Source organism: Haliotis rufescens, unplaced genomic scaffold (genome assembly GCF_023055435.1).
Source record: "Haliotis rufescens isolate VD_foot unplaced genomic scaffold, xgHalRufe1.0.p SCAF_12, whole genome shotgun sequence".
NCBI lineage: Eukaryota > Metazoa > Mollusca > Gastropoda > Lepetellida > Haliotidae > Haliotis > Haliotis rufescens.
The window spans coordinates 14,822,975-14,850,759 of record NW_025963802.1 but is presented as its reverse complement, the minus strand read 5'-3'; the positions used below and the strand labels follow the sequence as shown (position 1 = coordinate 14,850,759).

The window sequence follows — 27,785 nt, the reverse complement described above, 5'->3', positions numbered from 1 at the left end:
AACGACGACTCTTATTGTTACATTTGGCTGAACCGACGCATCAACCGTCGTGTTCAGGCGAGTCGGCCTCATGTGTAGACGTTCATGTATGTAAGATCGAAATGAGCTAATGTTGGCAAAAAAATGATAATTACCAGTCACAATCTGGCACTGTACAGATACTCAGTTTCCGAAAGAAAAAAACAACTTCGTCTTACTCCAAAGTACATTCGTTTAGAAAGATGGTTGTTTTATGGAAAATACATCGCTTTGGAATAGTACGCATGTTTAATGCTGCGCTCATTAAGCGCCGTCGGTAGCCGTATCGGTAGTTAGCCATGGACGCCTTACGAAAGTGAATACACATTTCTCTAGTGTCTTGTTGCAACACTGGGGGAGATGAAACATACTTTATTACCGCTTTATGCTTTGATTACCTGTGAAAATGGGATGTACAGGAACCCTATACACATGGAATAACGACCAGTTAGATGTATTGGTTACTGTCAAGCAGTAAACTAGGAACATCTTGCATAGCCACATCCCGATTCTCTTAATTGTATGAACATTTTGAAAGATTGCATTAGATTCTACCATGAATCTGGAAATTACTCGATTCTGATTGGTCAATCTGAGGCTATTAAATCACAATGAACTCCCTCTTGTGGCCGCATCGCCGTGGAAGCTAATATTCATAGAATAGTACTTTTTTTCAGTCATTGTCGGTAGGCGTATTTAAATAATTATACCTACAATTACAGGTTACAAAATGCAAAGTTACGGTTACTACAAAATTCAAAGGATGTGTGGCAATACACTTCGTGCAGAAAACACGATAGGAATCAACAAAGAGATTGTATTTAAAGTTTTGGGGACAACAGCGAGCTTGGAATCTGGCGCTTTTGTATATACGACTGTGACGTCATATCTTTTGCGTCACAATGAGCGATATCCCATTAAGGCAGTCTAAGAGGGACAGAATTTCAATTGTTGAATTTGGAATTATTGAATTGTGTCAGTCAGACATTGTAATTATTTTGCTAGGCAGACATTGTAAATATTGACGTGTGTCAGCCATACATCGTAATTACTTACTTGTGTCAGTCAGATGTTGTTAATATCGACTTGTGTCAGTCAGACATTTTGGTTATTGAAATATTCCAGTCAGACATTGTAATTCTTGACGTGTGTCAGTGAGACATAGGAATTATAGAATTGTGTCAGTCAAACATTGTCATTATCGACGGGTGTCAGTCGGGCATTGAAATTACCGACGTGTGACAGTCAGACATTGTAGTGATTGACTTGTGTCAGTCAGTCATTGTAGTGATTGACGTGTGTCAGTCAAACATTGTAGTTATTGGCTTGTGTCAGTCAAACATTGTAGTTATAGACTTGTGTCAGTCAGACATTGTAGTGATCGACTTGTATCAGTCAGACATTGTAGTTATTAACTTGTGTCAGTCAGACATTGTAGTTATTGATTTGTGTCAGTCAGACATTGTAGTTGTTGCATGTGTCAGTCAGACATTGTAGTGATTGACTTGTTTCAATCAGACATTGTAGTTATTGATTTGTGTCAGTCAGACATTGTAGTTGTTGCATGTGTCAGTCAGACATTGTAGTGATCGACTTGTGTCAGTCAGACATTGTAGTTATTGATTTGTGTCAGTCAGACATTGTAGTTATTAACTTGTGTCAGTCAGACATTGTAGTTATTGATTTGTGTCAGTCAGACATTGTAGTTGTTGCATGTGTCAGTCAGACATTGTAGTGATCGACTTGTGTCAGTCAGACATTGTAGTTATTAACTTGTGTCAGTCAGACATTGTAGTTATAGACTTGTGTCAGTCAGACATTGTAGTTATTGACTTGTGTCAGTCAGACATTGTAGTTATTGACTTGTGACAGTAAGACATTATAGTTATTGATTTGTGTCAGTCAAACATTGTAGTTGTTGCATGTGTCAATCAGACATTGTAGTTATTGACTTGTGTCAATCAGACATTGTAGTGATTGATTTGTGTCAGTCAGACATTTTAGTTATTGACTTGTGTCAGTCAGACATTGTAGTGATTGACTTGTGTCAGTCAGACATTGTAGTTATTAACGTGTGTCAGTCAAACATTGTAGTGATTGACGCGTGACAGTCAGACGTTGTAATGATTGACGTGTGTCAGTCAGACATTGTAGTTATTGACTTGTTTCAATCAGACATTGTAGTTATTGATTTGTGTCAGTCAGACATTGTAGTTGTTGCATGTGTCAGTCAGACATTGTAGTTATTGACTTGTGTCAGTCAGACATTGTAGTGATTGACTTGTGTCAGTCAGACATTGTAGTGATTGACTTGCGACACTCAGTCATTGTAGTGATTGACGTGTTTCAGTCAGACATTGTAGTGCTTGACTTGCGACACTCAGACATTGTAGTGATTGACTTGTGTCAGTCAGACATTGTAGTTGTTGCATGTGTCAGTCAGACATTGTAATAACCGACTTGTGTCAGTCAGACATTGTAGTTATTGACTTGTGTCAGTCAGACATTGTAGTGATTGACTTGCGACACTCAGTCATTGTAGTGATTGACGTGTTTCAGTCAGACATTGTAGTGATTGACTTGCGACACTCAGACATTGTAGTGATTGACTTGTGTCAGTCAGACATTGTAGTGATTGACGTGTGTCAGTCAGACGTTGTAGTTATTAACTTGTGTCAGTCAGACATTGGAGTTATTGTTTTGTCTCAGCCAGACGATGAAATTATATAATTTTAGTGAGTTAGACGTTAGTCCGTCGAGTTTGGAATTATTGACTTGTGACAATCAGATGGGTCAGTCGGGCGTTGGAATTATAGGCCTCCTTCTGTCGGACGTTGTAATTGTTGTGTAATTGCCTTGTGTTAGAAAGTAGTAACTGTTGTACTTACTGACGCGTGTCAGTCAGACATTGTAGTTATCGACGTGTGTCAGTCAGACATTGTAATGATTGACACGTGTCTGTCAGAAGTTGTATTGAGGGGAATTAAGCATCACCTAGAATGTTATATAAAGTTGAACCCCGTTAAAGTGAACGGTAGTGTCCGGATTCACGAATTGTGAGTATGATTCGATATGCCCGTGTACATGTAAACGTTCCCATCGGTATTCGTCCGGACTGCTAGGTGTTCGGATTAACGGCATCCGGTCTAACGAGGGTTCCTTGTATCATTCAATTTGAGGCTTCAGACCATGTCGGTTTTAAATAACGTGAATCAAACTTGCTACTTTTCGAAACTAGTCTACCTTCATATAGACTGGATTGTCTGGTCCAGACTCCATTATTTACAGACCGCCGTCATATAGCTGGAATATTGCTGAGTGCGGCGTTACACATCAAACAAACAAACAAAATGTAAAAAAATCTAAACTGGCTTAGACAAACCAGTGATTGATCAACCAGGATACCAAATCTGACGACTCGGTCCACGTTAACGTTGTCGCCTCGTACGACAGTCATAGGTTAAAAGGATCAATATTACTCCCGAATCCCCAAGTGGTTTCCATACAGTGACGTTGAGCTATAATGTATATGTCCCAGGGTAATTCATGATTAAATTTGTTATTATCCAAAGACAAAATATCATTCGAATATCAGGTCACATTCCGTGATCGAGAGTGAAAAAGAGACAATCGTCTGTTCCGAATGATGTTCCGATAGATGATGAAACAATTGACGTACGGAGATTCTCGACAAGCTGAGCAGTTGCGGGGAGGCCTCCAGGATGTGGACGCGGAGATGTATGTATCAGAACCCTGTGATCGTAGCTCGTATATCTCCACTTTGTCAATACGCCGTGGGAAGCTCGACAGGTGGCGCCGCACGCTGCACCTTGTTAAGTCTCCCGCCAAAGCAGGGTGGCGGGAAATCATCAAGCATAATTTGCCGGAAGGTGATTACAGAATATTTATGAAAGCAAGATCTGAGGCCGGTTTCTTCAAGGTTGGTCTGTAGTGAACTGTATTGCACATCAAGTAACTGGTATATCATACACATGTAAATTACGCCAAGGCGAAGCGTCTTATCTCCGATATCCTCTCTGGAATATTGGATGGAAACTGGATTATTTTGTCTAACTTTTTTTTTGTTCTGTCGAGGCAGTTAGTCACATCTGTATATGCCATTAGAGACTTGAATTAGCAGAAACGAAACCAAATAACAATTTAAAGCATCATTGATCGGTAACATATGAGACATTCGTGTCAAGGCCAAGGTCACAGATTAGGATTTACTAACTTGTGTCAAGGTCATTACAAAATAACACCCCATGTTCACCTTCATGAGTTATATCGTCTTATTGTTAAACAGTATTATCTTGACCTTAAGGGCAGTAGGGTAGCTAAGTGGTTAATGTATTGCCCGTCATGAATACCTGTTCTATTCCAGAAGGGTATACTGTGTGTCCTCTTTCGTGATGTGACTTAAAAATTAAGAGCGGCGTAAAAGTATATTCATTTTGACCTTTTTGAACATCAAAGTTGAAGCAGCTTACTTCCTTAAGAGCTGGGGGCGGTCGGGTAGCCTAGTGGTTAAATTCGTTCGCTCGTCACGCCGAACACCCGGGTTCGCTTCCCGTCATAGTTACAATGTTTGAAGCCCATTTCTTGTGTCCTCCGCTGTTATATTGCTTGAATATTGCTAAAAGCGGCGTAAAGCCATACTCACTCACTCACTCCTTATGAGCTTGAAGAATCAAGCCGCCAAACCTAGTCGTACTGTATGGGCTGGGAATTGCTGTTGAGTAAAAGTCTAAATTGTATTTAATGTTGCCACGCCAACTCGTACTTTGAACCTTCCTATCCCCTTCTGGATGTGAGGCACGTTATCGGTACACACAATACTACACACGCCAAGAACCGACGTTTTGCGTGACCCCCTAAAGACTGTGTTTCTTTAGACAAATAATAAACTATAAAAGTTAAATATGATAAGTGACGAAAGTAATACGGGCGTGCCTGTTGAGTGTTTTGTTTGGAGAGTTGTCAAATGCGACCCCCGACATTACCATTCTTACTCCATCTCGCGGGGTGATAAGACCGTATTATCCCCTGGTATTCCTCCACGCTGTCTGGTCGTCTCCCTGTGGAAACGCTGTCGCTGTAACTGTTGTCGTTAGGAGTCTGCACGTTCTTCCTTGTCTAGGTTCACACCAAACAAGATGCCCCACGGCAGGTAAGACAGAACCTATGAGATATATCTGAACAGACACGAGCGTATATTGTGTATAGTGGAGAGACAGGTGCTGAAGTATTTCCCAAAGACGTCGTTCTTCCTAAGACTACCGATACCATCCAATATTGTAGGACAGCCATTTGTGTCTTTGATGTGGTTAATATGTAACAAGTGAGATCGAAGATGTAGCAAGGGAGCGAGATGTGAAGATGCTACCATTGTGAGTTGCGGGGCGTTTTGGCAGAGCGCCTATACATAATTGGTAGCATATACCGTTGGAGCTCCGCTTCTTCGGCTAGCCCAAGCAGGCTGGTTGTAGAGTCCTGTTATGACTAATCGCCCTGTTCATCGAGAACACACGGAATGGCACAGGCCACCACACAACGTTCAGTCGGAGTAGACGAACAGGAAGACGTATTGAGACGTCTCGCGCGCCGTTTGACAGAGCTTGAAGGTGACGTGTACGGTCAACACTGTGACGTCATAATGGTCATCTGTTCCAGGTACGTTGTTTTGTATTTACCTGCGGGATAAAATAGCATGATATACCTCGTGTAGCAGGGGTCGTGGAGAAATAGGTTATCACAAGACTGTGGAGGATCTCGACTGCAGGTACAGTGACAATATATCATGAGGAGAATCAAGGGTTAATTTCCCTCCAGCCGTATACACTGCTTTCTCAGACGCGTTTTTACATAACGTGAACGCATGTCTATTTGGTTCGTTTTACCTCGACGCCAGTCGACTACCTGTTGAGCACCTCACTGCACTGTAGATGGGTAAGCTGGGAGGTACAAGGTCAGATGGTTTTCATTGTCTCGGGTGTCGGCCGCGGACAATGTACAGGAGATATCGGTGCGAGATATTAGTGATATTGCTTACTGTGTGGCTGGGCATCGAGTGTATTACGTCTAAGACGTCTATAGTCGGTCATCGGGTGACTTGGTGGGTTGCTAACGTTTATACACGGTGATCTGCAATGTAGCAGGAAGTTAATCGCAATTCTATTTAGTTTTATTTTCTCACACATTTTATTCTCTAAATGTTAATGGAAAAATTTGACTTAAAAGTGCCTGTAACAATTGCATGTAATCTTTGCGCTAGATCGTGTCAGTAATTAAGCTTTTAACATTGATCTTATTGTCCAGTTTTAATTGATATTTTAAATCATTAAGTTAATTTATTTGTTTCTGTTGACACAATTTTGAAGTACACGTGGTATTCGTACCAAACGGTAAGAAGTTCTTGGTGTTTAACGTTACGTGAACTTATATCACATCTGGTTGTGCCAATGGTCTCTTTGGCATTGCGTAGAGTTCTACCATTCCTTGATACGGTGGGAAAAGGGTTCGCAGTCTGGTGTAATTCTCTGAATGAATCATTCTGTCTTGAGAGGAAAACAATGCGGATACAGAAGCGGATGATAACAAGGAAAAGCTTGTCACCACCAAATGACACACTGAAAGACTTGTGACGTCAATTGAGTATCAAATTTACCAAAAATAGTTCCTTTAAACTCTGTGAATTGGGCCGCGGGAAACAGGCAAAGAATAACAATATTACAGAATCGGGGTTTATTTATTTGGCTTTACTCTCTGACATCTGTCTTCAGCTAGCGACAGTGGTTCCTATTACCGCATCTTTACAGATGTGTCTGGATGTTAATCTGCTTGTTGTGGACTGACGAGGGAGAAGAAAGGAAGAGCTGGTGTGTTGTAAGGAGGAGTCATGTGGGTTAGGGGTGTATGGTGGAGTTCTCCGGGTAGCGTGGTGTGGAATTAGTGTTGGGGTGAAAAGGGGAAGAACTGGTGTTTGTGGGGAGGAGTTGTGAGTTGTAGGTTATAAGGGGGATTAAAAGTGGTTGGTGAGGAGGGAGAAGTCGATGTATTGGATGGATAAGATGGGGAAGGGCGGGGATGCAAGTTGGATAACTATTAGTCCTCGCGAATATTTTGATTTTGAGTCGAATATTGGAACGGATGGCGTGGTTCAAGGAAAGACTGTCTAAGTATAACGACAGGCAATTAGAAATATGACTTGTCGAGATTTGTTTCAGACTTTAAACAAGTAGTTGGGAATGACGGGTGGTTTCACGCAAGTCATGGGAAGCGGAAAACGTAAAGCTGGGGAGGTGAAGAGGGTGAGACATTTCATAACCAAAAAGACACGTCTGAAACAAATGTTCTTCTGTTGAAAGCAGTGTTCTCCGTGACATAGAGTACATGCCAGTGATGTGGGTTGGTCTTTGTATCAAGCTACAGCGTGTCACTGATAGCCATGTTTTCGCATTTAAGAACATTTAAATGAAATGGCGAATAAACACCATATCGTCATTGATGCCATGAGTCGATCGCGGCACAGAAGATATGAGGTACAAATGTGCTGATGTCAAAATTATTGATGAAGAATAAAACTCTCATCGTGACGAATACCATTTGTTGGTACCAAGGGCCATCATGCCAATGTTCATCATTCATATACTTATTTTCTAAGTCGAATTACATACTATATAACTTGCTATCAAAATTGCCTTCAGTAGAACCCTCACATTCCGAACCTGTTGACTCTTTGCTGCCCTTTGAGGGGGGTGTTAGCCAAGCGGTTAGAACACGAATATTTGCACGTCACGTCTAAAACCCTGTTTCGAGTTCCAATATTGGTAAATTGTGAGATCATTTTCTGTTTCTTCCGCTGTGATATTGTTGAAAATTTACGACCAGACACCCAACTGACTCTCCCACTCATTATCTTGTGAATCAGTTTCATCCTGAAATTCTATGGCCATCGAGAACTTCAGAATTGCTGATTCGGCGTTAAGCAATGTCACACTAACTCACTCGGTTCAGTGTTCACCCTGGTTCTATCAGAGGTTACAGGCGTGATGAGCCGACGGCAAAAGGGATACTTAATTTAAATTAGCACCAACAATCCCGCCCCACCCCTCCGTCGATTTTAACAATATGTATGATTAGACACTCAAGACACCAACAACTACTCCAACAATATACAGACTGCATACTTAATCTACAGCTGGACCTCCCTGGGGACGCGAAGAACGTATCACTGGTTCAGGCCATGTCTGCTAACACGATTTCCATATATTTTGGTTACAAATGTTGTATAATTAGATTTATGTATCTGATTTTATACCTACTCTAACCAGGCCGGTTCTCCGGCTTCTGTTTAGCCTCGAGGGACGACACAAAGAATCCTTATGACGGGATATATAGTCGACATACGCGAGAATCCCCTCCACTTGAAAGTTGATGTTTCCCTTGCCAATACAGACGTCCCCGGGGGGGTTAGGGGACCCACATGCAAGGGTACAGATGCGACTGCTTAGTACTCGTGAGATGTGAATGCTATAAGATGCAACTCCGCCGACGGTAAGGGTGGGGTGCGGATGTGTGGGGACCCCCTGGGTAGGTCTACCTGTGCTACAGGGGTGGTTCTATGCGGTCTGTGAGATACTCCCCGTAGGGGGATGATCCATGAGGGGTGGGTATTGATTGATAGCTGTCGTTGTTTGATAGCGGGGTAGCGTTGTTTTCTCTGTGGTGAGCTTAAAACTTAAAAAATAACCAAGCTTATAACTTAGGTATCTATTGAATTATATTGAATTTATATTTGATATAAAATTAACTTTGTTTTTTTTCAACACTCCGGAGTTTATTGGTCAACGGATCCGTAAAAAGGAAAATTAATCCACGGACGCACATACTAACGTCTATTTATTTATTTTTTTAATCAAAGGTCTTATACACTCACCGCCAAAGAAATGCGAACCATAGAAACATATAGAGAAGTATGTACGTTAAGAAGAGATGTTTGCACTTAATGACAAGGGGCGGTCACGTAGCCTAGGGGTTAAAGCGTTCGCTCGTCACGCCGAAGACCCGGGTTCGATTCCCGACATGGGTACAATGTGTGAAGCCCATTTCTGGTGACCCCCCGCCGTGATATTGCTGGAATATTGCTAAAAGCGGCGTAAAACCATACTCACGCACTCACTGACTTAATGACAAAACTAACAGTCGGTCAAGCTTTACCACAGAGTGTCTGTATTCTTATCACGATATGCTGCACGTGATTTCCAAACTTTACACGCTAATCCTGCACGAGACATATGGTGCATCTCGAGTCATGGATCTATGACGTCACATGTGATGCGTTCATGAGCGTTGGTTCACACAACATACCACTATGTTCGTTTGTGCATGGAACCAATTTAATATCTGAATATGAGTAATTCTTTAATATTAACTAACATGTATGGTAATCGCGTTTCTTTTGTTTGTTAGTATATTTCAAAATGTGCTATATTTTGTTAAAATGGACCATTTTCAATGAATGTAACTGTTAAATGCTTATGTTATAGTAGTATGACTATTGTGTTCCGGGTTTGCTCTGTATGCATATATCAAACATTCATTCAGGATAAAAATAAGTAGCATCGGCCCACAAGAGGAACTAAGGTTTGTCCTGTACGGTGTATATAATACACCATGGATTCTATAAATAATATTGGTTTAGATTGATTGAACATAATTTATTTGTGCATACAACACGTTATTAGTCTGTCTTACAGACCCTGATACAAATATATAAAAAACAGCCCATGCAAGTCTATAATGTTTGGCAAGTCTAGATTACTACAGTATCATGTATATGAAAATGAAGAGATTCTCTGGGCTCCTTTTGATATTATTTTTATTAAGATAATTGAATACCTGTTTTTGTACGATATGTGGGGGCACGGTTCGATTCCACTCATGGGTACAATGTGTGAAGCCTCTCCTGGTGTCATCGGTTGTGGTGTATTGTTAACAGCGGCATATGATTATACATACACTCTCACTCTCTGCACTGACATAATAACAAAAGGGGGCACGTGTGGCCCAGTCGTCTAAGGCGCCGCGATTCGCTGTGCAGAGTTGCGTCCCTTGGGCACGCCAGAAACCTATGATTGTGGGTTCGAATCCCGGTTCGCCCCGATTATGTTTCTAGGTTTGTCAGCTACATACCCGTGCTCGTGGGTTTCACCGAAGTGGTAAACGTCTGAGACCTGCATCACTTCGGGCTTTCCTCCCACATTAAGCTGACACGCCGCGATATAACTGGAATACTGTTAAAAGCGTAGTTAAACCCAACTCACTTACTCACTCACTGTACGATATGTGTATTTCAGAGACTAGATGTTAGTCTAAACACGTTATCTTCTCTCAGGTTTGATTGGTTCACATTTGCATAAACGTTTAGTAGATCCCGGCCCAAAATGGCGTTGACTGTAATTACTATGAACGTTATCAGGGCAGCAGATAGACTGTACTCGCGAGTCGCGTTACTCACACAGATCCGCCTTGGGTGCGTTCAGTCTCTGCTGGCACCAGACACGCGAGACGTTCATTATATGGACATTCGATATAAGCGTTGTCTTAGTCCAAACATCGGATATTACTGCAGACAACCAATGCAAAGCTTTCTGGTCAAAATTGCTTACGAGGAAGACCTCGTGTGTTGGGTTATGACGGCTGGTGTGAAGGTATGTGTACATTCCATGCTTACAATTATCAAAACATATAATATTAATTTTTCATTTATCTGATCACAACGGTTCCGCGTAACGATGATGTTGACACTTCTGATCAACTCATGCTGAATATGTGTTATAAAAGTTGTATTTTGACCCAAACTCTAAGACCCTAGTTGGGACATGTACGTAGATTGTGGACATTTAATTTTATATTCACTCAGCGTTGCTAATAGTTCCCTTTTCGCACATTTCAGTTCTGTCTCTGAACAAAACAAAACAAAACAAAACTGTGTTGAAGTGAAGACTCGTTTTTGTTTACAGTCATGCTTGTTACATAATATATAAACAAATGTTTTCCGAAACCTTTGACCTTGGCGATTCTTCGCCCTTGTCTCTGTCACGCATTCCTTGCATACACAGAGATAGAGATACAGACGTAGAGGGATAGTGGTAAAGCACGCTCTTTGCGCTTAATCATATTGACTTATGGTGAGGTGAAATGGGGTTTAACGTCGCGTCCAAGATTATTGCACTTATATAGCGACGTGCATGCACGTATATGTGTGTGTGTGGCTGCTTGTTCTAGTCTGGACTGATGCCGATTTATAGTGCTAGCACACTGAGATACCATGCCGCAGTTTAACATGAATACCCCACTCAGACACCGTATACTGACTCCGAGCCGACCAGTCCTTGTTTTAGCCCCTTAATGCTGAGCGCCAGACAGGGTAACAACAAGTACCATCTTTTAACGTCTTTTGGTATGACGCGGCTGGGGGTCGAACCCCTGACCTTCCGCTCTCCGGGCGGACGCTCTACCATTAGACCACGGAGGCGGTCTATTGACTTATGTTACCATCCTACGGAAAGTCTATACTGGTGCCATTCAAGACACACTTGGTGTTGCCAGGATCAGCTGAACGTCCCGATTATGATACTTGGGTTTGTTTTTAAGCGTCTACCACCTACGTCATCTTGGCTTAGTCTTGCGCAAGTCTCTAAGGCAATAATTATTAGTTTAAATCATAAGTTTTAGATTATGTAAATAATAAGAACAAGTTGTCCCTATAAGAGACTGGAGTGCTTAGACTGTCCTCATATCTAGACTTCCCTATTAGGATAGAAATACTACACATCCATGGACCTTTCTTTCAGTATTGACTTGGAGCAAGGCTACCTTAGCTTGGGCTGTAAGCCGGCTAAATGTCTTGTAACTGTATAATATTGTTGAAAACGAGCGTAAGTTTTACTGACTTGATTATGTTTTGTTATTATGTCAGTGCAGAGAGTGAGAGTGTATGTATAATCATATGCCGCTGTTAACCGATGACACCAGGATAGGCTTCACACATTGTACCCATGAGTGGAATCGAACCGTGATATCGGAGTGGCGAGCAACGCTTTCACCGCTTGGCCACCCGCTGCTTAATTCACACAAAAAAACCAAACAATATTGGACTGATGGGAATTTGTTTTGTCTTTAATGAATGGCGTTACGAATGTGAATATGAATTATGTCGTATAATTATAATATCATAATTATGCTTGTAGTATAAAAAGCAACCTTTTCATGGAAATGTCTTTATGTGGCCATGATGTCCACAAAACGTCCTTATTTGGCCATGGTGTAAACGTTAGTGCCAAAACACACTGGTTACAAGTGAGGCAAGATTTAATCTGTGTTCACGTATACAATGCCAGATTTTTTTTCTATCCCAGTTCGTTTTTTATTTACATATGATGATACGATTGCATGCCACTATGTCCGACTGGGTCTTCGCTGTGTTTTTGATCCACAGTTTGTATCCTTTCATGACAAATCTACATCTACACCTATTCCCGTGGTATAAACAGGTACAGCGATCCTTGTCTGATTAAGATTAATTATAGAAACAGGCTTTATCATCTTCTAGACTAGATGATTTATTACGAAATTTAAGACGTTCCCCTTGAACACCTCGTGACGGTGTCCCGATGTACGATTAACAAGAGGACGAAGCAACGTGTCTACAATACAGTAAGTGTTGCCTTGTTGATAACATACGTTGATCTCAATGCGTTATACATACAGCCTATCCCTTTCTTGTGTCCTAAAATCTCCACCGATGAAAGCCTCACACCTGGGGGGAACTCCTGCATCCTGCTCCTGTTTAAGTTTGTTTCACGTTTTGTAATAAGTATGTCACAATACCCCCTTTCTTAACGAGCCCCCGCTTGATCTGTGGGTTCCACGTGGCCTGGTTCGTCACCGTGCCTTCCCCAGGTGAGCACAGTGTCAGTTCAGAGTCGCTTCGTCATCTTTACAATCAGACTTGAATCCTGTTGACTTCTTCGTACTTGGACCTATATTGGATAAATATTCTGTCTGTGTTGTTAACTTAGAGAGAAGACGTGCCTTTACATTCGCCGTGCCAGTGCACTATTAACTGCCAGCGTTATTGATAGTCGCCTCAAGTACTAAGGTAATGTCCTGTTTATCTCTTAATTTACCCGAGTGTGTAGGTTTCGTCAAACTTGTAACGGCTAAACCACCTGTTCCATTTTGAACAGTAATCTAACATACGCTATGAGATTATTGAAATACTGTCTTACGGCGTTTGGGGCCCACTCACTCCTATTTTGTGCATCTTCGATTATCGCTCTACTATTTTTCCTTACCGTTTCCTCTGTTATCAGTATCTTCGCGAACAATTTCTCTCGCACATGAATGCAAATTGATTGGTCGGCTATTTTTAGCGTCGTTTCATTCGAAGCTATGGCAGTAAAAGAGTCAAAGGTATTTATCAGAACAGAATGCAGACTACTGCTACCCTTTAGCAGATAGTGTGAAAGTAATAAATAATTCTAGTTTCTAATTCTAATTTCTATATTTCCGAACGTTTTTTTCTGACATGTTTTCTGGATAATTTCACTCTTTCTTCTTCTGAGTTAACTACCCTGTTAGTCCTTCTTCAGTGGACTTGACGTTTGATACGACCTTTGACATCAGGCTCAAGGTGACAATTATGCATCTTTGGACGTCCGGTTCCACTGATACGATACCCCGTAAAGATCAGGGTTAGGATTGGCCCTCGACAACCCGTTTGTCGAGGCTCGAGGACTAAGTTGATGCATGCAGCCGAATCCCAATTGCGTAATTCGATGCTTATGACGCCAAGCATTGGATCCAGTTCCACCGACACGATACCCCGTGAAGATCAGGGTTAGGATTGGCCTTCGACAAGTTGATGCATGCAGCCGAATCCCAATTGCGTAAATCGATGCTTATGACGCCAAGCATTGGATTGTTTGGACCAGATTCGATTATTTGCAGACCGCCGTCATATAGCTGGAATATTGCTGAGTGCGGCGTTAAACAACAAAACAAACCTATCTGGTGCGTGGGTAATGAGTTAACACCCAACATTCACTGATTGTAGACGGGAGTGTTTGTCTCTATGAAATATTCATTGGGAACATGGTATTTGTCTGAGCTGCTGCTATCGAAAGTTGTCGCCATCTTAGATTCTGTCAACGCCGGCAATGTTTAGTTGTATGATTCATAGCATTGCGGCATAGCTCTTGTCAGATGGCATTTCCTGGTGGAGCTGGGATCACACGTAATCTCTCGTGGGCTTAGACGGGCTTTCGTACAGTGATATATCCCCAAATGAGGAACAACCATGCGTTGGTGTGACATTTCTGTACATCACGCTGGATGAGGTCATCTTTGAGTCATGCTGGCGTCTGAGATAGTCCTTCCTGTGTTTGATAATAGATTATCCCTCTCGGAGAAAGGTTGTAGTTCTTTCTACCGCGGTGTTTGACATAACAGACGCGTATTGTGACAAAACTGATGCGCCTTGTCTCAAAACGTCGCCTACAGCAGGGCACGTCCCTGCCTCACATTCATTTACTATCCAGTACATAAGGGAATATTTACAATAAGGGGATTCTGGGTCGGAATTGGTTCCCAGTACCCTATATTTGTAAGAGCTGATGACCGGCTGCGTGACCTGTGTTGTGTTTGGTGTACCCCAACGGCGTTTTTACCTGATCATGATAAGATCATTAGTTTCCCTGGCCCGAACTCAAATATATTCCGTCGCAGTGAGACCGAAACTATTCTGTTAAGTAACTTCGGCATACAAATACTCACTCAATCACCAATATGTCTTCGAGCTGCATCGCTCGGGCGTGCAGACACCTAATGATGTTATGATTGTGGGTTCGAATCCCAGATTCGTTCTGATAATATGTCTAGGTTTGTCAGTACCGTGGCCGTGCTCGTGGGTTTGACCAAAGTGGCAAAGGTCTCAGACCAGCATCACCTCGAGCTCACCTCCACATCCAGATGACACACAACTCAAATATCTTTTAAAGCGGCGTTAAACCAAATTACGCTGGTATTACTGACGAATGGGATCGGGTAGCCTAGTGGTTAAAGCGTTCGCTCGTCACGCCGAAGACTCGGGTTCGATTCCCGACGTGGGTACAATGTGTGAAGACCATTTCTGGTGTCCTCAGCCGTGATATTGCTGGAATATTGCTAAAAGCGGCGTAAAATCAAACTCACTCACTCACTCACGAATAGCTGACTAAATGTCACGTTAAGTCACTCCTATATCCACCAGGTGTGACGACTTTGAATTGATTCGTAGCAAACTGTGTATATTAAGTAACCAATACACCACAGGCAAGGATCGGGTGCTGTTATATCCTGGAGTGGATGTTCATTAGACCCGTTCTATACACATGCACAAAAGTTAAGCGCCCACCAATTTTGTGACCTGTTACTTTTGGCACTTAATGATGACTATTATAACGAGATGTACGATTGTTATAAGCCGTATATGTAAACCTCATGTGATGCAAAAGTTGTCCCAAAGCAAGTTTATCGTGTGTTCCTAAAGAATATTTGCAGAATGGAATTTTACCGAAGACCAGAAATTGAAGGATTAGAAAACATTGAAAATTTATTTTGGTCATGTAACTGTCATGATATCAGCAAACCATATCAGGTGTCACATAGACACCCTAGGGAGTGCAGAGTCTATTGCAAGACAGAAACGTCAGTAACGTGTGTATGATCCACGGACATTGACCACAGCTTCAACCCTACGCCTCATACTCATTACAAGTCGTTGAATGCTTCTCTGAGGCAAACGGATCCATTCTTCATGAAGTGCGGCTTCAAGTCCAGCGAGATTTTGAACTGGGGGATCACGATGTCTGATTTTCCGGCCAAGAATGTCCCAGAGATGCTCGATCGGATTAAGATCCGGACTACAGGCCGTCCAAGGAAGAGTGGCAATAGCTTCTTGACGCAAATAAGCCAAAACTGCCCGAGATCTGTGTGGTCTAGCATTGTCGTCCATGTAAACAGGTCTTTGCTGAAGAGGATGGTTGTCAAAATGAGGGACTACCACTGGACGAAGAACGGCATCTTGGTATTGTTGGCCATTCAGGTTTCCACGAATTGTCACCAGCGGAAGTTTGCAGCCGAAGGAAACGCAACCCCATATCATGACAGACCCCCCGCCACATGCTAAGGTCTTCTGGATGTTCCTTGGTGCAAAACGAGTGTTGCAGTTCGTAGCAGCATTCGACACTCGTCAGACCAATGGATCCTTCTCCAGTTGGCCAAGTTCCATCGACTACGGGCACGACACCATATCAGCCGCATGTGCCTTTCAGTCAGTTGAGGACGTTTTACTGGTCTTCTGGCGTAATAACCAGCCGCTCTGAGGCGACGCCTTACGGTCATCGTCGAGAGTCTCTGATGGGTAATCCACTGCAGTCTTAAATCTGTTGAAGTGGCAAATGGATTTTGTCTGCCTATCCTGAAAAGACGTCTATCCTCTCTGTTAGAGGTCTTTGTTGGCCTACCATACCTATGCCTGTCATTGACATCATTGGTTTGACCATGTTTGACAATCAAACGAGTGATAACACTGTGATGACGACCCATTTGTCTTGCAATGACCCTGCATGACATGCCAGCATTTTTCATGCCTATCACTTGCCATCTTTCAGCGTTCGTTAACTTTCTCCTCACCATGGCTGATTTTCAACCTCTATTGGAAGAGGAATCTCACACAGGAGCAAAATGCAACCACGTGTCTGAAACTTGACTTTCACTATTTATAGGGTAGGGAAACTGCAGCAACACGTAAAGCACGCTTTCCTTGTGGTATCTGGACAAATTTGGGTTCATGACACTATGGAAGCCTAATTCAGTCATACATCATCATATTTCGTATTTCTGATTCCCACACGTGAAATCAAGAGACTATGAACATGGTGGCGCTTAACTTTTGTGCATGTGTATATTTGAACACTACTATTCTACGGGGCAAGAGTAGCCCAGTCGTCAATGGCCCCGCCATTCGCTGTGCAGAGTGCGTCCTTTGGGCACGCTAGAAACCTATGATTGTGGGTCCGAAACCCGGTTCGCTCCGTGCTCGTGGGTTTCACCAAAGTGGTAAACGTCTGAGACCTGCATCACTTTGAGGGGCTTTCCTGCCACATTAAGCTGACACGCTGTGATATAACTTGAATATTGTTCAAAACGGCGTTAAACCCACCTCACACACTCACTCACTCACTATATTACACCATCCGTGTTGCGTTCCCTGTGACAAAATTTCAGTATTTCTCACTTGTGACCTTGACCTTCACGCGGTACTTACATTACGGATGTCTTGCCCATACATGTTACGTACGAGGTGTCATTTGTCACTCAAGTTAAACGAAAAACAATTTGGCTTTCAGTCTACGTTTTTTGTAGGGCCATAGATATAGTTTAAAGATATCCGGGTGGTAGAAGGCCATCTTTTGGGGAAATATATCTCGGTTTCTGTTTTAGGTCAGTGAGTAATATGTTTATAGCGCCAGATCCGGGTTAGAATAGATCTTCAGCAACCCATGCTTGCTGTAAAAAGCGACTGAGCTTGTCGCAAGAAGCGACTAATGGGATCGGGTGGTCAGGTTCGAATCGATGCTCATGATGTTAAATCGAGTGGACAAAGCATCGGTCATCTGTTCGATCCCCTGACCGCGCCATTCCAAAAAACGTTTAAATGTGGTACTTGTTGTTACCCTGCCTGGCGCTTGACATTAAGGGAATAAAACACGGATTGGTCGGCTCGGATTCCGTATTCTGTGTCTGAGTGGGGTACCCATTTCGGCATGGCTTCTCAATACAGTGAGCTAGTACTATGAAACCGGCGATAATCTTGAACGCACCGTACCTCACCCCCTTCTTATCCTCACGATGTACGATGCTGTCCATTCCCACTGACCTCTCCTCCTCCGCTCTCCCCTCGCAGTGTGATGTCAACCCCTCGCTGACAGTATCTGAGAGGTTGTAGTTCACGCTCATCGGATTACACATCTCGCGCATTCCTAGCCCAGGGAAACACAATGAACATCTGTGTAGCTAAATATGTATCCGAAAGTATAATCAGTAAAATGAATGAAGTAAGAGAGCCCAAATATACGATTCTGTAGCTCAATGTGTACTCCGAAATTTGAATCAGTAAACGACAGAAGTAAGAGAGCCCAAATATACAATTCTGTAGCTCAATGTGTACTCCGAAATTTGAATCTGTAAAAGGACAGAAGTAAGAGAGCCCAAATATACAATTCTGTAGCCCAATGTGTACTCCGAAATTTGATTCAGTAAAAGGACAGAAGTAAGAGAGCCGAAGTATACGATTCTGTAGCTCAATGTGTACTCCGAAATTTGATTCAGTAAAAGGACAGAAGTAAGAGAGCCCAAGTATACGATTCTGTAGCTCAATGTGTACTCCGAAATTTGAATCTGTAAAAGGACAGAAGTAAGAGAGCCGAAGTATACGATTCTGTAGCTCAATGTGTACTCCGAAATTTGAATCTGTAAAAGGACAGAAGTAAGAGAGCCCAAATATACGATTCTGTAGCTCAATGTGTACTCCGAAATTTGAATCTGTAAAAGGACAGAAGTAAGAGAGCCCAAATATACAATTCTGTAGCTCAACATACACTCCGAAACTAGAATCAGTACAAAGTAAAATACTACTACTACTACCAGACCAACATGCCTGATCTTGTCCTTTTTGATAAATCCAATGAAACCATTTAAATCATTGAATTTTCTGTCTCTTTTGACACTAATGTGATTGACAAGAATAAAAAACCGAGGCAGATATGCGGACCTCGCTTTCGAAATGTCACTCTTGTATCACAAGTACCAAGTTGTCCGACTCCCCAATGTTCTCTGTTGACTGTCATTGGGAGAGTTCCCGGGTTTGCTACCAGGAATACAGCCCTTCTGACAATCTTGGTAATGCAGAAGGCAGAAGTGTTGGGCAGTGTTCACATTCTCCGAAAAGTTCTGGTTGGGTACGACTAGGCAGCGCTTCCTGGGAGAAGTCCCATTCGCTGCCTGGGCTACGTGTTGAGCGGGAAAGAGCTTATGATGAGCCTAACCAGCCTGACTGTGCCAGGATCACCCAAACCCTCTTTGCTGTACTTTGTATCTTAATCTGTATGAATATGAATATGAATATGAATGTTGAAGATAAAAGTAGCAATTCACATGACTCACCTGAGGGTGCTGTGAACAGGTGTGTTCTCATGACAAACACGTGTTCGTGTAGACGTGTAAGGTTTACGTCCCGTGAATTAATAGCTCCTAAGAATCCTGGTTTATTTACATACATATGAAGGGATTACATCAGTTCACCTGTGCAGTATATCCCATGCGGTGTGCCACGGCGTTGAGCCTTCTATTTGAAGCTGTGGGGTCTGGCCGGGTTACCCATGTGGTCCTATATACCACCGAGTAGGAGCGCCCGGCTATCTGTGTCGTAACGCATTCCGAGGCATAGGCAACTATATCGTTATATCCATTACTACTTACTTACAGTGTTGAAGTAGGAGTGAGTGTGTGTTCTGTGGTTTAACGCCGTTTTAAGCAGTTTTCTGTCACGGCGGTGAGTTTAATATGGGGTAGAGATGTGAATGAGACCATATTACGCATTTTAAGCAGTTCAGCTCTTCAGTGAAATCAACGTGTACTGTCGTTGTGCTGGTGTGAAATCAACGTGTACGATCGTTGTGCTGATGTGAAATCAACGTGTACGGTCGTTGTGCTGATGTGAAATCAACGTGTACGGTCGTTGTGCTGATGCACAATAATCCTTATCTAGTCCTACCAACCAGCGGATCCTGGTAGATAAAGGTGATCGGGTGGTCATAATCGCCACGGTGACCAGAAATACCAGCCTTGGACTGGTCGTGTTTGCTACTGGAATCGTCGTACCCATGGCTGTGCTCACACCATCAACCACCTGTTTAGCTCGAACGGTTTAAAAGTTCTGAGTGATAATACTGACTGAGGCGTAAACCTCACTCACTCACTCTAACACGTATCGACAGTTCAAGTGTTGTTTCTCACCAGTTCAAATCCCGTTAAGGGTGGTGGGGTAGTCTAGTGGTTAAAGTGTTCGCTCGGGTTCGATTCCCAACAATGTTTACAATGTGGGTACAATGTGTGAAGATTATTTCTGGCGTCCCCCGCCGTGATATTGCTGGAATATTGCTAAAAGCGGTGTAAAACAATACTCACTCACTTACTCAAATCCCGTTAACAAAAAAATGGTAATCGTATGAATACAGGGTGACTCCGTTCCCTCCCACATCAAGCTGACACGTCGAATATGTAGCGGCGTAAAACCTAACTCACTCACTCCTCCCATATCCAGCTGACACGCGAGATATAGCTGAAATACTGTTCTATGCGGCGTTAAACCCAACTCACTCACTCACTCCTCCCATATCAAGCTGACACGTCGAGATATAGCTGAAACACTGTTCACGGCGGCGTTAAACCAAACTCACTCACTCACTCCTCCCACATCAAGCTGAAACCTCGAGATAGTGGTTAAATACTGTTCTTTGCGCCGATAAGTCAAATGTGCTCACTCACTCCTTCCACATCGAGCTGACACGTCGACATAGAGCTGAAATACTGTTCTTTGCGCCGATAGATCTAACTCACTCACTCCTCCAATATCAAGCTAACACGTCGAGGTATAGCTCAAATACTATTCATTGCGGCGTTAAACCCAACTCACCCACTCAAATATCGCCAGATTCGTTTTTCTCATGACCTTGACGTAATAAGAAAGGTTCAACTAATACATTAAAACTACTATTATCACTAAACCGAAATTGAATTCTATGCCAACTAAACCTTTCGTTAAATCTGATCATTTGTTCCCGCTGATCCTGGAAACATGAATGAAACTGTAAATCTCAATGGAGCACATCTGCTGTATTGTTGGAACCACTCATAAAATGTTTCCACTGCGTGACTTTCAATACAGGGCGATGGGGGACAGGCGAGAGTTGCAGAGCCCCCGGAACGAGGGTCTCTCCTTGTATCAGTGCCGTCACCCCCTCCACGGGTAGACCACCAACATGAGTATAGTAAAGATATCGTGTATCTCCATCAACACAAGCGTGTGCTCGCGGTACATAGGATGAACTACGCTCCCCCTAGACGTCATTGTGTCCTTCTCAAACACAGAGCTCTCTGTTAGAACTTGCGGGCTTTATATATAAACTAGTCGTTGTACAAATTAAGTTTTTTGATGCGTTTATGAATGATTATTACTGCCACGACGATTTGCATCTGATCGTAAGAATGAAGTCTATTGTTAAGTGGGAGGAGATTGAATTCGGTATGAAATACCCAGGACAACACTAGGCTTTCTTCTTTCCATGCACCGTACCCCAGAACAACGATTCTCTTTATAGTCACCTTCAAGGTGAATGATAAAATTGCATACATTGACTCCTTACACAGGTACACCCTGTTGTAGAGCTCTGGGAGATTTAAATGATGATATTATCTTCTCAAACGACCCATCTATTTTCCTTTCAACTCTTCACGGTAAGGTAGATGAATTCAGCGCGTATGTTAATTTAGGTCGTTTGCATACTGAATGTTTTGATTATCATATACGGACACAGTTTACATCAGCGATTGAGTATCGTACACTGCTGTCGAAATGATGACAGGATGGTGCTCCTGATGTAACTGAGAACAGTTTGTCCACTAGTCAGTACGAGAGTCGGCCATCATTACTCAATGTTAGGACTGGTCGCTGCTTTGGATAACGACACATACTGACACGACAGTATGAAATAGAGGAGGGCCGAGTAAGTTTTGATGTAGTATGTGTTTCGTTATTCTAAAGCTGGTACAACTCCCAGTCACCGACGGCTCAAATGGCTGTTGGTTGGCGCCATGCGTCTGTTTTTATGTTCATCATTATGAAGACTAGCATATTACGTGGTGTAGAATAAGCAAGGGCACTTATGACTGCGTGTGTTTTATCTGTCGCTGCTATGCGGGAAGAAGCCACGTCGATGTTATTGTTACTATTATGCCTCTCAGTTGAACGTTTGTTTGTTTGTTGTTTAACGTCGAACTTAGTAGTATTCCAGCTACATGACGGCGGTTTGTAAATCATCGAGCCTGGACCAGACAATCCAGTGATTGACATCACGAGCATCCATCCACTCAATTGGGATACGATGACATGCATCAACCAAGTCAGCGAGCCTGACCAGGCGATATCGGTTTGTCGCCTCTTACGACAACGATAGACGCCTTTTACGGCAAGCATGGGTAACGGAAGACCTATTCTAACAAGGATCTTCACAGGTGCCTAATTCGGTCACCTCTAACGACCAGAAATGGGGGGCTGGGGACACATTCTACCCCGCGTCCCCAAGACACCCCAATGTAGTAATGTATGTGGATCTGGTTCACTGAATCTAGGGGTGGTGTACTTGTTTAACCATGGGGTCCATTTCGGCGCGGCTTGAATAGCCCCCGCCAGGGCACCTAGCTTTTGAAGGTGTTCAATGCGCTGTCATAACGTCACAAAGAGCATAACGTCTCATCACTATTCTCGCGTGGCTTTGATAGTGTACGTGAATACATGTGACGTTTACGAGAGCTGTTTACTGCAGTATGTGGTGTATGTTTTTCCATGTGATCTGCGACTGCGGCACATCAGAGACGCTACATAGACTGGTGCTTACAGAATCACGCGACACCATTCCATTTGCGCAGACGCATATGGCTGAGACAGGTACAGCACGTGGGTTATGCCGTAACACGTGCTAAGAGCTCCCTGCAGCGACAATAGAGGCGTCTTTGTTGTGTACAGTGTTGACAGGCTTTGGACGGTTTTATTGGTTTCGACGAGAACACCGCTACATAACCGTTCCACCACCAAGCACATACCATGTATCTTATCATCCTATGTGTCAGGGGCAGTGAGGTAACCCAGTCCAATTGTCATACAAATTACTGAAGTTAGACTGATTGACGAATCGTTAAAACTAAAGAAACCAATTGTATAGAATTGTAAAATTTCATTGCAAAAATGTTATCAATGACAAGCGGACTATTTATTAGATTTACGATTTCCTTTGAGAATGATGTTAGAGTTCAATTATATGAATACTCACATTTAACCAATGATAATCCAAATGTAAAAATCAACGATTAAAGGCTTTTGATTTTTGTAATTTTCTTCCGTTGATAATACAACGAATCTAACACTTACAGTGATAGCAACATGTTGCAAAACTTTGGGACTTCACGTATAACTGTTGTAGAGACGTCTACAGAACCGCGGCAGATGATACTGCTGCAATCCTCGCCCTCATCCCGTCCCCCGGAGCGTGGGGTCATCCGTCACTGTCTGTCGGCAGCTCGCGCGGTCTGCACGTGGCAGTGGTGGCGGGAATCCATGTACGTTATCTTCACTGTCTGTCCGATACGGGTCCATCAGCGGCCAGGTTTTCTCGGCCAGTACAGCCAGGAGCTTCCAGAAGCTAGTCTAGCTAACATGCCCCACGTGCTTGCCCCTCATCCCCCTCCCTCCCCTCCACTGTACGTGTAGCGTTCCCCCATCAGTTCCACAAAGCAGCAAGACGGACTGAGGCTGAATGAGTCTACTCCACCAGCTGCTGATGCTGAGGGACATGGGATGTAAGTGCCATACGGTTCACAACGTGTTGTAGCCTGTGCTGGCCGTCAATGTACATATTAACTCATACAGTCATTTTGATTGCAGGAAGCAACCGGAGGTTCGTCGTGGACGTCATACAGCAGTGGGCAGTGATTAAGTGACGCCATCACCGCAGCCCTGGTATAGTCAGTCAGTGGTCCCGCAGCTACAACTGGGAGACATGCCGGGAGACAGGCCTATCGAACCTCATCGTCGAACCTGTGGAATAGTGTCTTCGGACTTTCAGCCTAATACATAGGACAATCGTCGTCCGAACCGGTCACACCAACATTCGCTACTTCATATACACCACCTAGAGCTTTGGAAGAGAGTTTTCTAACTTCCAAATCTAATTGCTACTTCTGTGGATGTTTACTGTGTGTGTTTAATTTGTGTCCGTCCCCATTTGGACAAAGGGGTCATTTCTTTCCTCCATACAAAGTTTGGGCCAGGCCATCCAGTGATTACTCGTTAAGCCGTGATACAATGCCGAGGGGGACATCGCACCTGCTGTCGTTGCTACATGTTTTGACTGTGTGTACAGTGATTGTAGGAGAGCCGTTTTACCAGCACCGTGACCACAGGGACCAGCTGAAGTACAGGCAAGGGAGAACTAGGGCTGGGAATAGGGTGACGAGTCGAGATGAAGCCGAGGTGAGATCTACCTTACTTACCTTCCACACTACAGTAAACTACGTTTATAACGAACACGCTTATAACGAATTGACGGATATAACGAACTTATTTTTTTGTCCCGACCATTTGCTGTACATATGCTGTATATGCTTATAACGAACTACGGTTATAACGAACTAAAATTAGTTGTCCCTTTGAGTTCGTTATAACCGTAGTTTACTGTATCTATTTTAGAGTTATCTATTTTACTTACTTAAATTACAGTTAGCAATATACTTTTACGTACCTTACAAGTTATAGGTGGAAATATATTTTGCTCACTTACAAGCTAAAAGTAGAAATCTATTTTACTTACCTTACAAGTTAAGGTAGAAATCTACTTTATTATATGGTTACTTTACACGTTATAGGTAAAGATCTACGCTACAGTTTTTAGATATATATCAATTGTAATTATACGTTGAAATTGTACTTAAAGGAAAGTTCCAGGTGGAAATATATTTTACTTACCTTACAAGTTATAGGTAGAAATCTACTTGACATACTTTAGAAGGTATAGGTAGAAATTTATGTTGCAAGTTGTAGATAGAAATCAACTATATTTGATTTTTACGTTGTGGATAGAAATTACTTTACTAACGTTATAATTAAATTTATACATAGAGATATACTATACGTACTTTACATTTGATAGGTAGAAATCTACTTTACTTTAAAATGTTGGAGATCAACTTTCATTTCTAACAGTACTATGTAGAGAGCTACTTGTCTTTAGTTACCCTACGCGCTATATTTAGAGATCTTGAGATGAACTTTTCTTACCTTGCAGACAGATATATATTTCTACTCAGCTTACAAATTACAATCCTGGTAGCGATTTCCTTTACTTTCCGTACGCAATTTATGTAGATATGTTGAAGGCTTCCTTACGTACTTTACTCGACAAGGTTTGGTTATCGAAATCTAGCTTACATCACTAAAACAATAAGGATATGTATACCATTACCTACCGTACGTCTCCGCCTCGACAGGGTCGCCTTCATTGTCCTACTAACGCTATAAGCTTATGTTTCAAGATGTACCGTACTTGCCCAACACGTTTCAGAATGATGTGACGATATCTATTTCACCTTCCCTACTTAAGTTGGACGCTCAGTGTTGCCATCTCAGTACACCGGTTACACGAATGGGGTAGATGAGTAGATATAACCTGATTAATTAAGTAGATGTGTAGAGATCTACCTTTTATACGTTAGGTTACTCAGTAGACATCTACCTTATATAAGTCAAGTAGAAAGGTAGAGATCTACCTGTTCCTTAAAAAGTCATTTGGTTGGGTACAGAAATCTACCTTATCTATGTCTAGTATTTTATCTTTATATACAGTAAACTACGGTTATAACGAACACGCTTATAACGAACTGACGGATATAACGAACTTACTTTTTTGGTCCCGACTATTTGCTGTAGTTATGCTGTATATATGCTTATAACGAACTACGGTTATAACGAACTAAAATTAGTAGTCCCTTTGAGTTCGTTATAACCGTACTTTACTGTAAATCATTTGGATGGTAGTCAGAAAGATGGTACAGACCTTCATTACATAAGTTTCGATGAGAACTTCTATGCACCTCGCTTACACTGGATACCGTTGTTTCATATGTGCCATGTACACATTAAAAAAACATGAAAACGTTAACATCCAAACTCACCTTCTGAATACACAAACTGAATTGTCATTAGTATTTGGTTACAGTAACAATAAGCATCGTACAAAGTCTAGCACATATACCTTACCTGTAGTAAAGCACATATACCTTACCCGTTGTAAAGCACACCTTACCTGTAGTATAGCACATACATCTTACATGCAGTGTCACATACAGCTTGTCTCTATAGTATACTACTCAAAAGAAGTTAAGGATTTCCTGATTCTTTCATATTACTATAGTTAATCTCTCATGTCATGATGGATTTACTTTACCATTATGAAAGAATCTGGTGATCCTTAACTTCTTTTGAGTAGTATATAACATACACCTTCTTTACTCCAGTGTGACACTTCGAGATTATCTCCAATAGGTCTTCCTACAACGTCGGGGGTATCTTTAGTTTAAGCTTACAGCCATATAAGACGTTAGAGCCTACCTGTAATGTAACTCAGAGAACATGCCTTGAAGATAATAAGGAACTGCTATATACTGTACAAGTCTTATATGATATATTGGTTTTTAAGCAGAACAGAATTCTGGCCTGTTTCTGTATAACGTATAGACTTTTCATATAGATCATATAGAATGATAGAACTAAAGTTCAGTATAACCTATAGGCTTCCCTAAAGTAGACCATACAGAGGAATGAAACTAAATTCGGAATATCCTATAGACCTTACAGACATAGATCGTATAGAATAATATAGCAAAACTTCAGTATATCACAAAGCTTTCCTGGTGTAGACCATATTGAGTAATGAAACAAAACTTTAGTGTAAGATAAAGTACTTATCTGAAGTGGATCATATGATACAATTAGGCTATACATGTACTTCAATATATCATAATGCTTATCTGATGTGGATCATATAATACAATTAGGCTATACATGTACTTCAATATAATATAATGCTTATCTGAAGTAGATCATATAGAATAATAGAACTAAATTTCAAGGATCGTATAGACATTCCACAAGTACACCTTATAGAGTAAAAGAACTTTCCAACTCTGTATAAATGTACAAGGCTAAACTACATATATAAAACACACGTGCAGCCTATCCGGGGGAAACTATGTAGACAACAACCCTTCCCCATAATGTATGTAGACACGTGCACTATAGTATCCTGCATTTTAAACATTCTTACGTAAACCACAAAATGTATTGTATAACCAACACTCGTACAGCATCGGTGTCAGCACTTGATCTACACGGGAGAAGGTTCTTTTTATCCAAAGCTTCTAGAGAAGTTACTTTCCAAAGCTTCTGCAAATCTATGGGGAAATGGCAATTTGTGTTACAGTGTTGTCCCTTTCTTAATATTTGCCAACACGACTTGGAGCAGCTTCCCCTTCCAGTTCGCTACACAGCTCTCGATGGTGATGACTCATTGACTAGACCCCCATGAATAGTCTACGATCGATTGATGTGGAAGGACCATTTGTAGCCGTTTTCAGAATGTCAGAGTAGCGTGAGATGTATGTTGCGTCACCGCGTGTAAAAAACGGAGCCCTAGATGTATCCTTGTTCGTATGTTTATCACCATTCAAACACAAGTTGGCTATTTGTCATCAAGGAAAGTTAGGTGTTCCTTGAGCCGACTCTGCGAGACGGTACCATGTTGATTGACGCTCTGTGATAATGTTGACTG

The 27,785-nt window shown here is 42.2% G+C and overlaps 1 protein-coding gene across 9 annotated transcripts in view; it reads left to right on the top strand.

Moving 5' to 3' along the window:
- Positions 1 to 27,785, top strand: part of LOC124146094 (matrix metallopeptidase-21-like) — a 140,540-nt gene that overhangs the window by 85,929 nt on the left and 26,826 nt on the right. For 4 of the 9 annotated variants that reach the window (XM_046516177.2, XM_046516176.2, XM_046516173.2 and 1 more), the window contains exon 2: positions 23,846 to 24,433. In XM_046516177.2, the coding sequence (XP_046372133.2) occupies positions 24,266 to 24,433 (168 nt within the window). In that variant the 5' untranslated portion in view covers positions 23,846 to 24,265. Of the gene's footprint in view, positions 1 to 5,169; positions 5,189 to 5,520; positions 5,692 to 13,061; positions 13,184 to 21,719; positions 21,912 to 23,489; positions 23,761 to 23,845; positions 24,434 to 27,785 lie in introns of those variants that run through there. The other 5 variants (XM_048393381.1, XM_046516170.2, XM_046516178.2 and 2 more) reach the window with 5 other exon arrangements.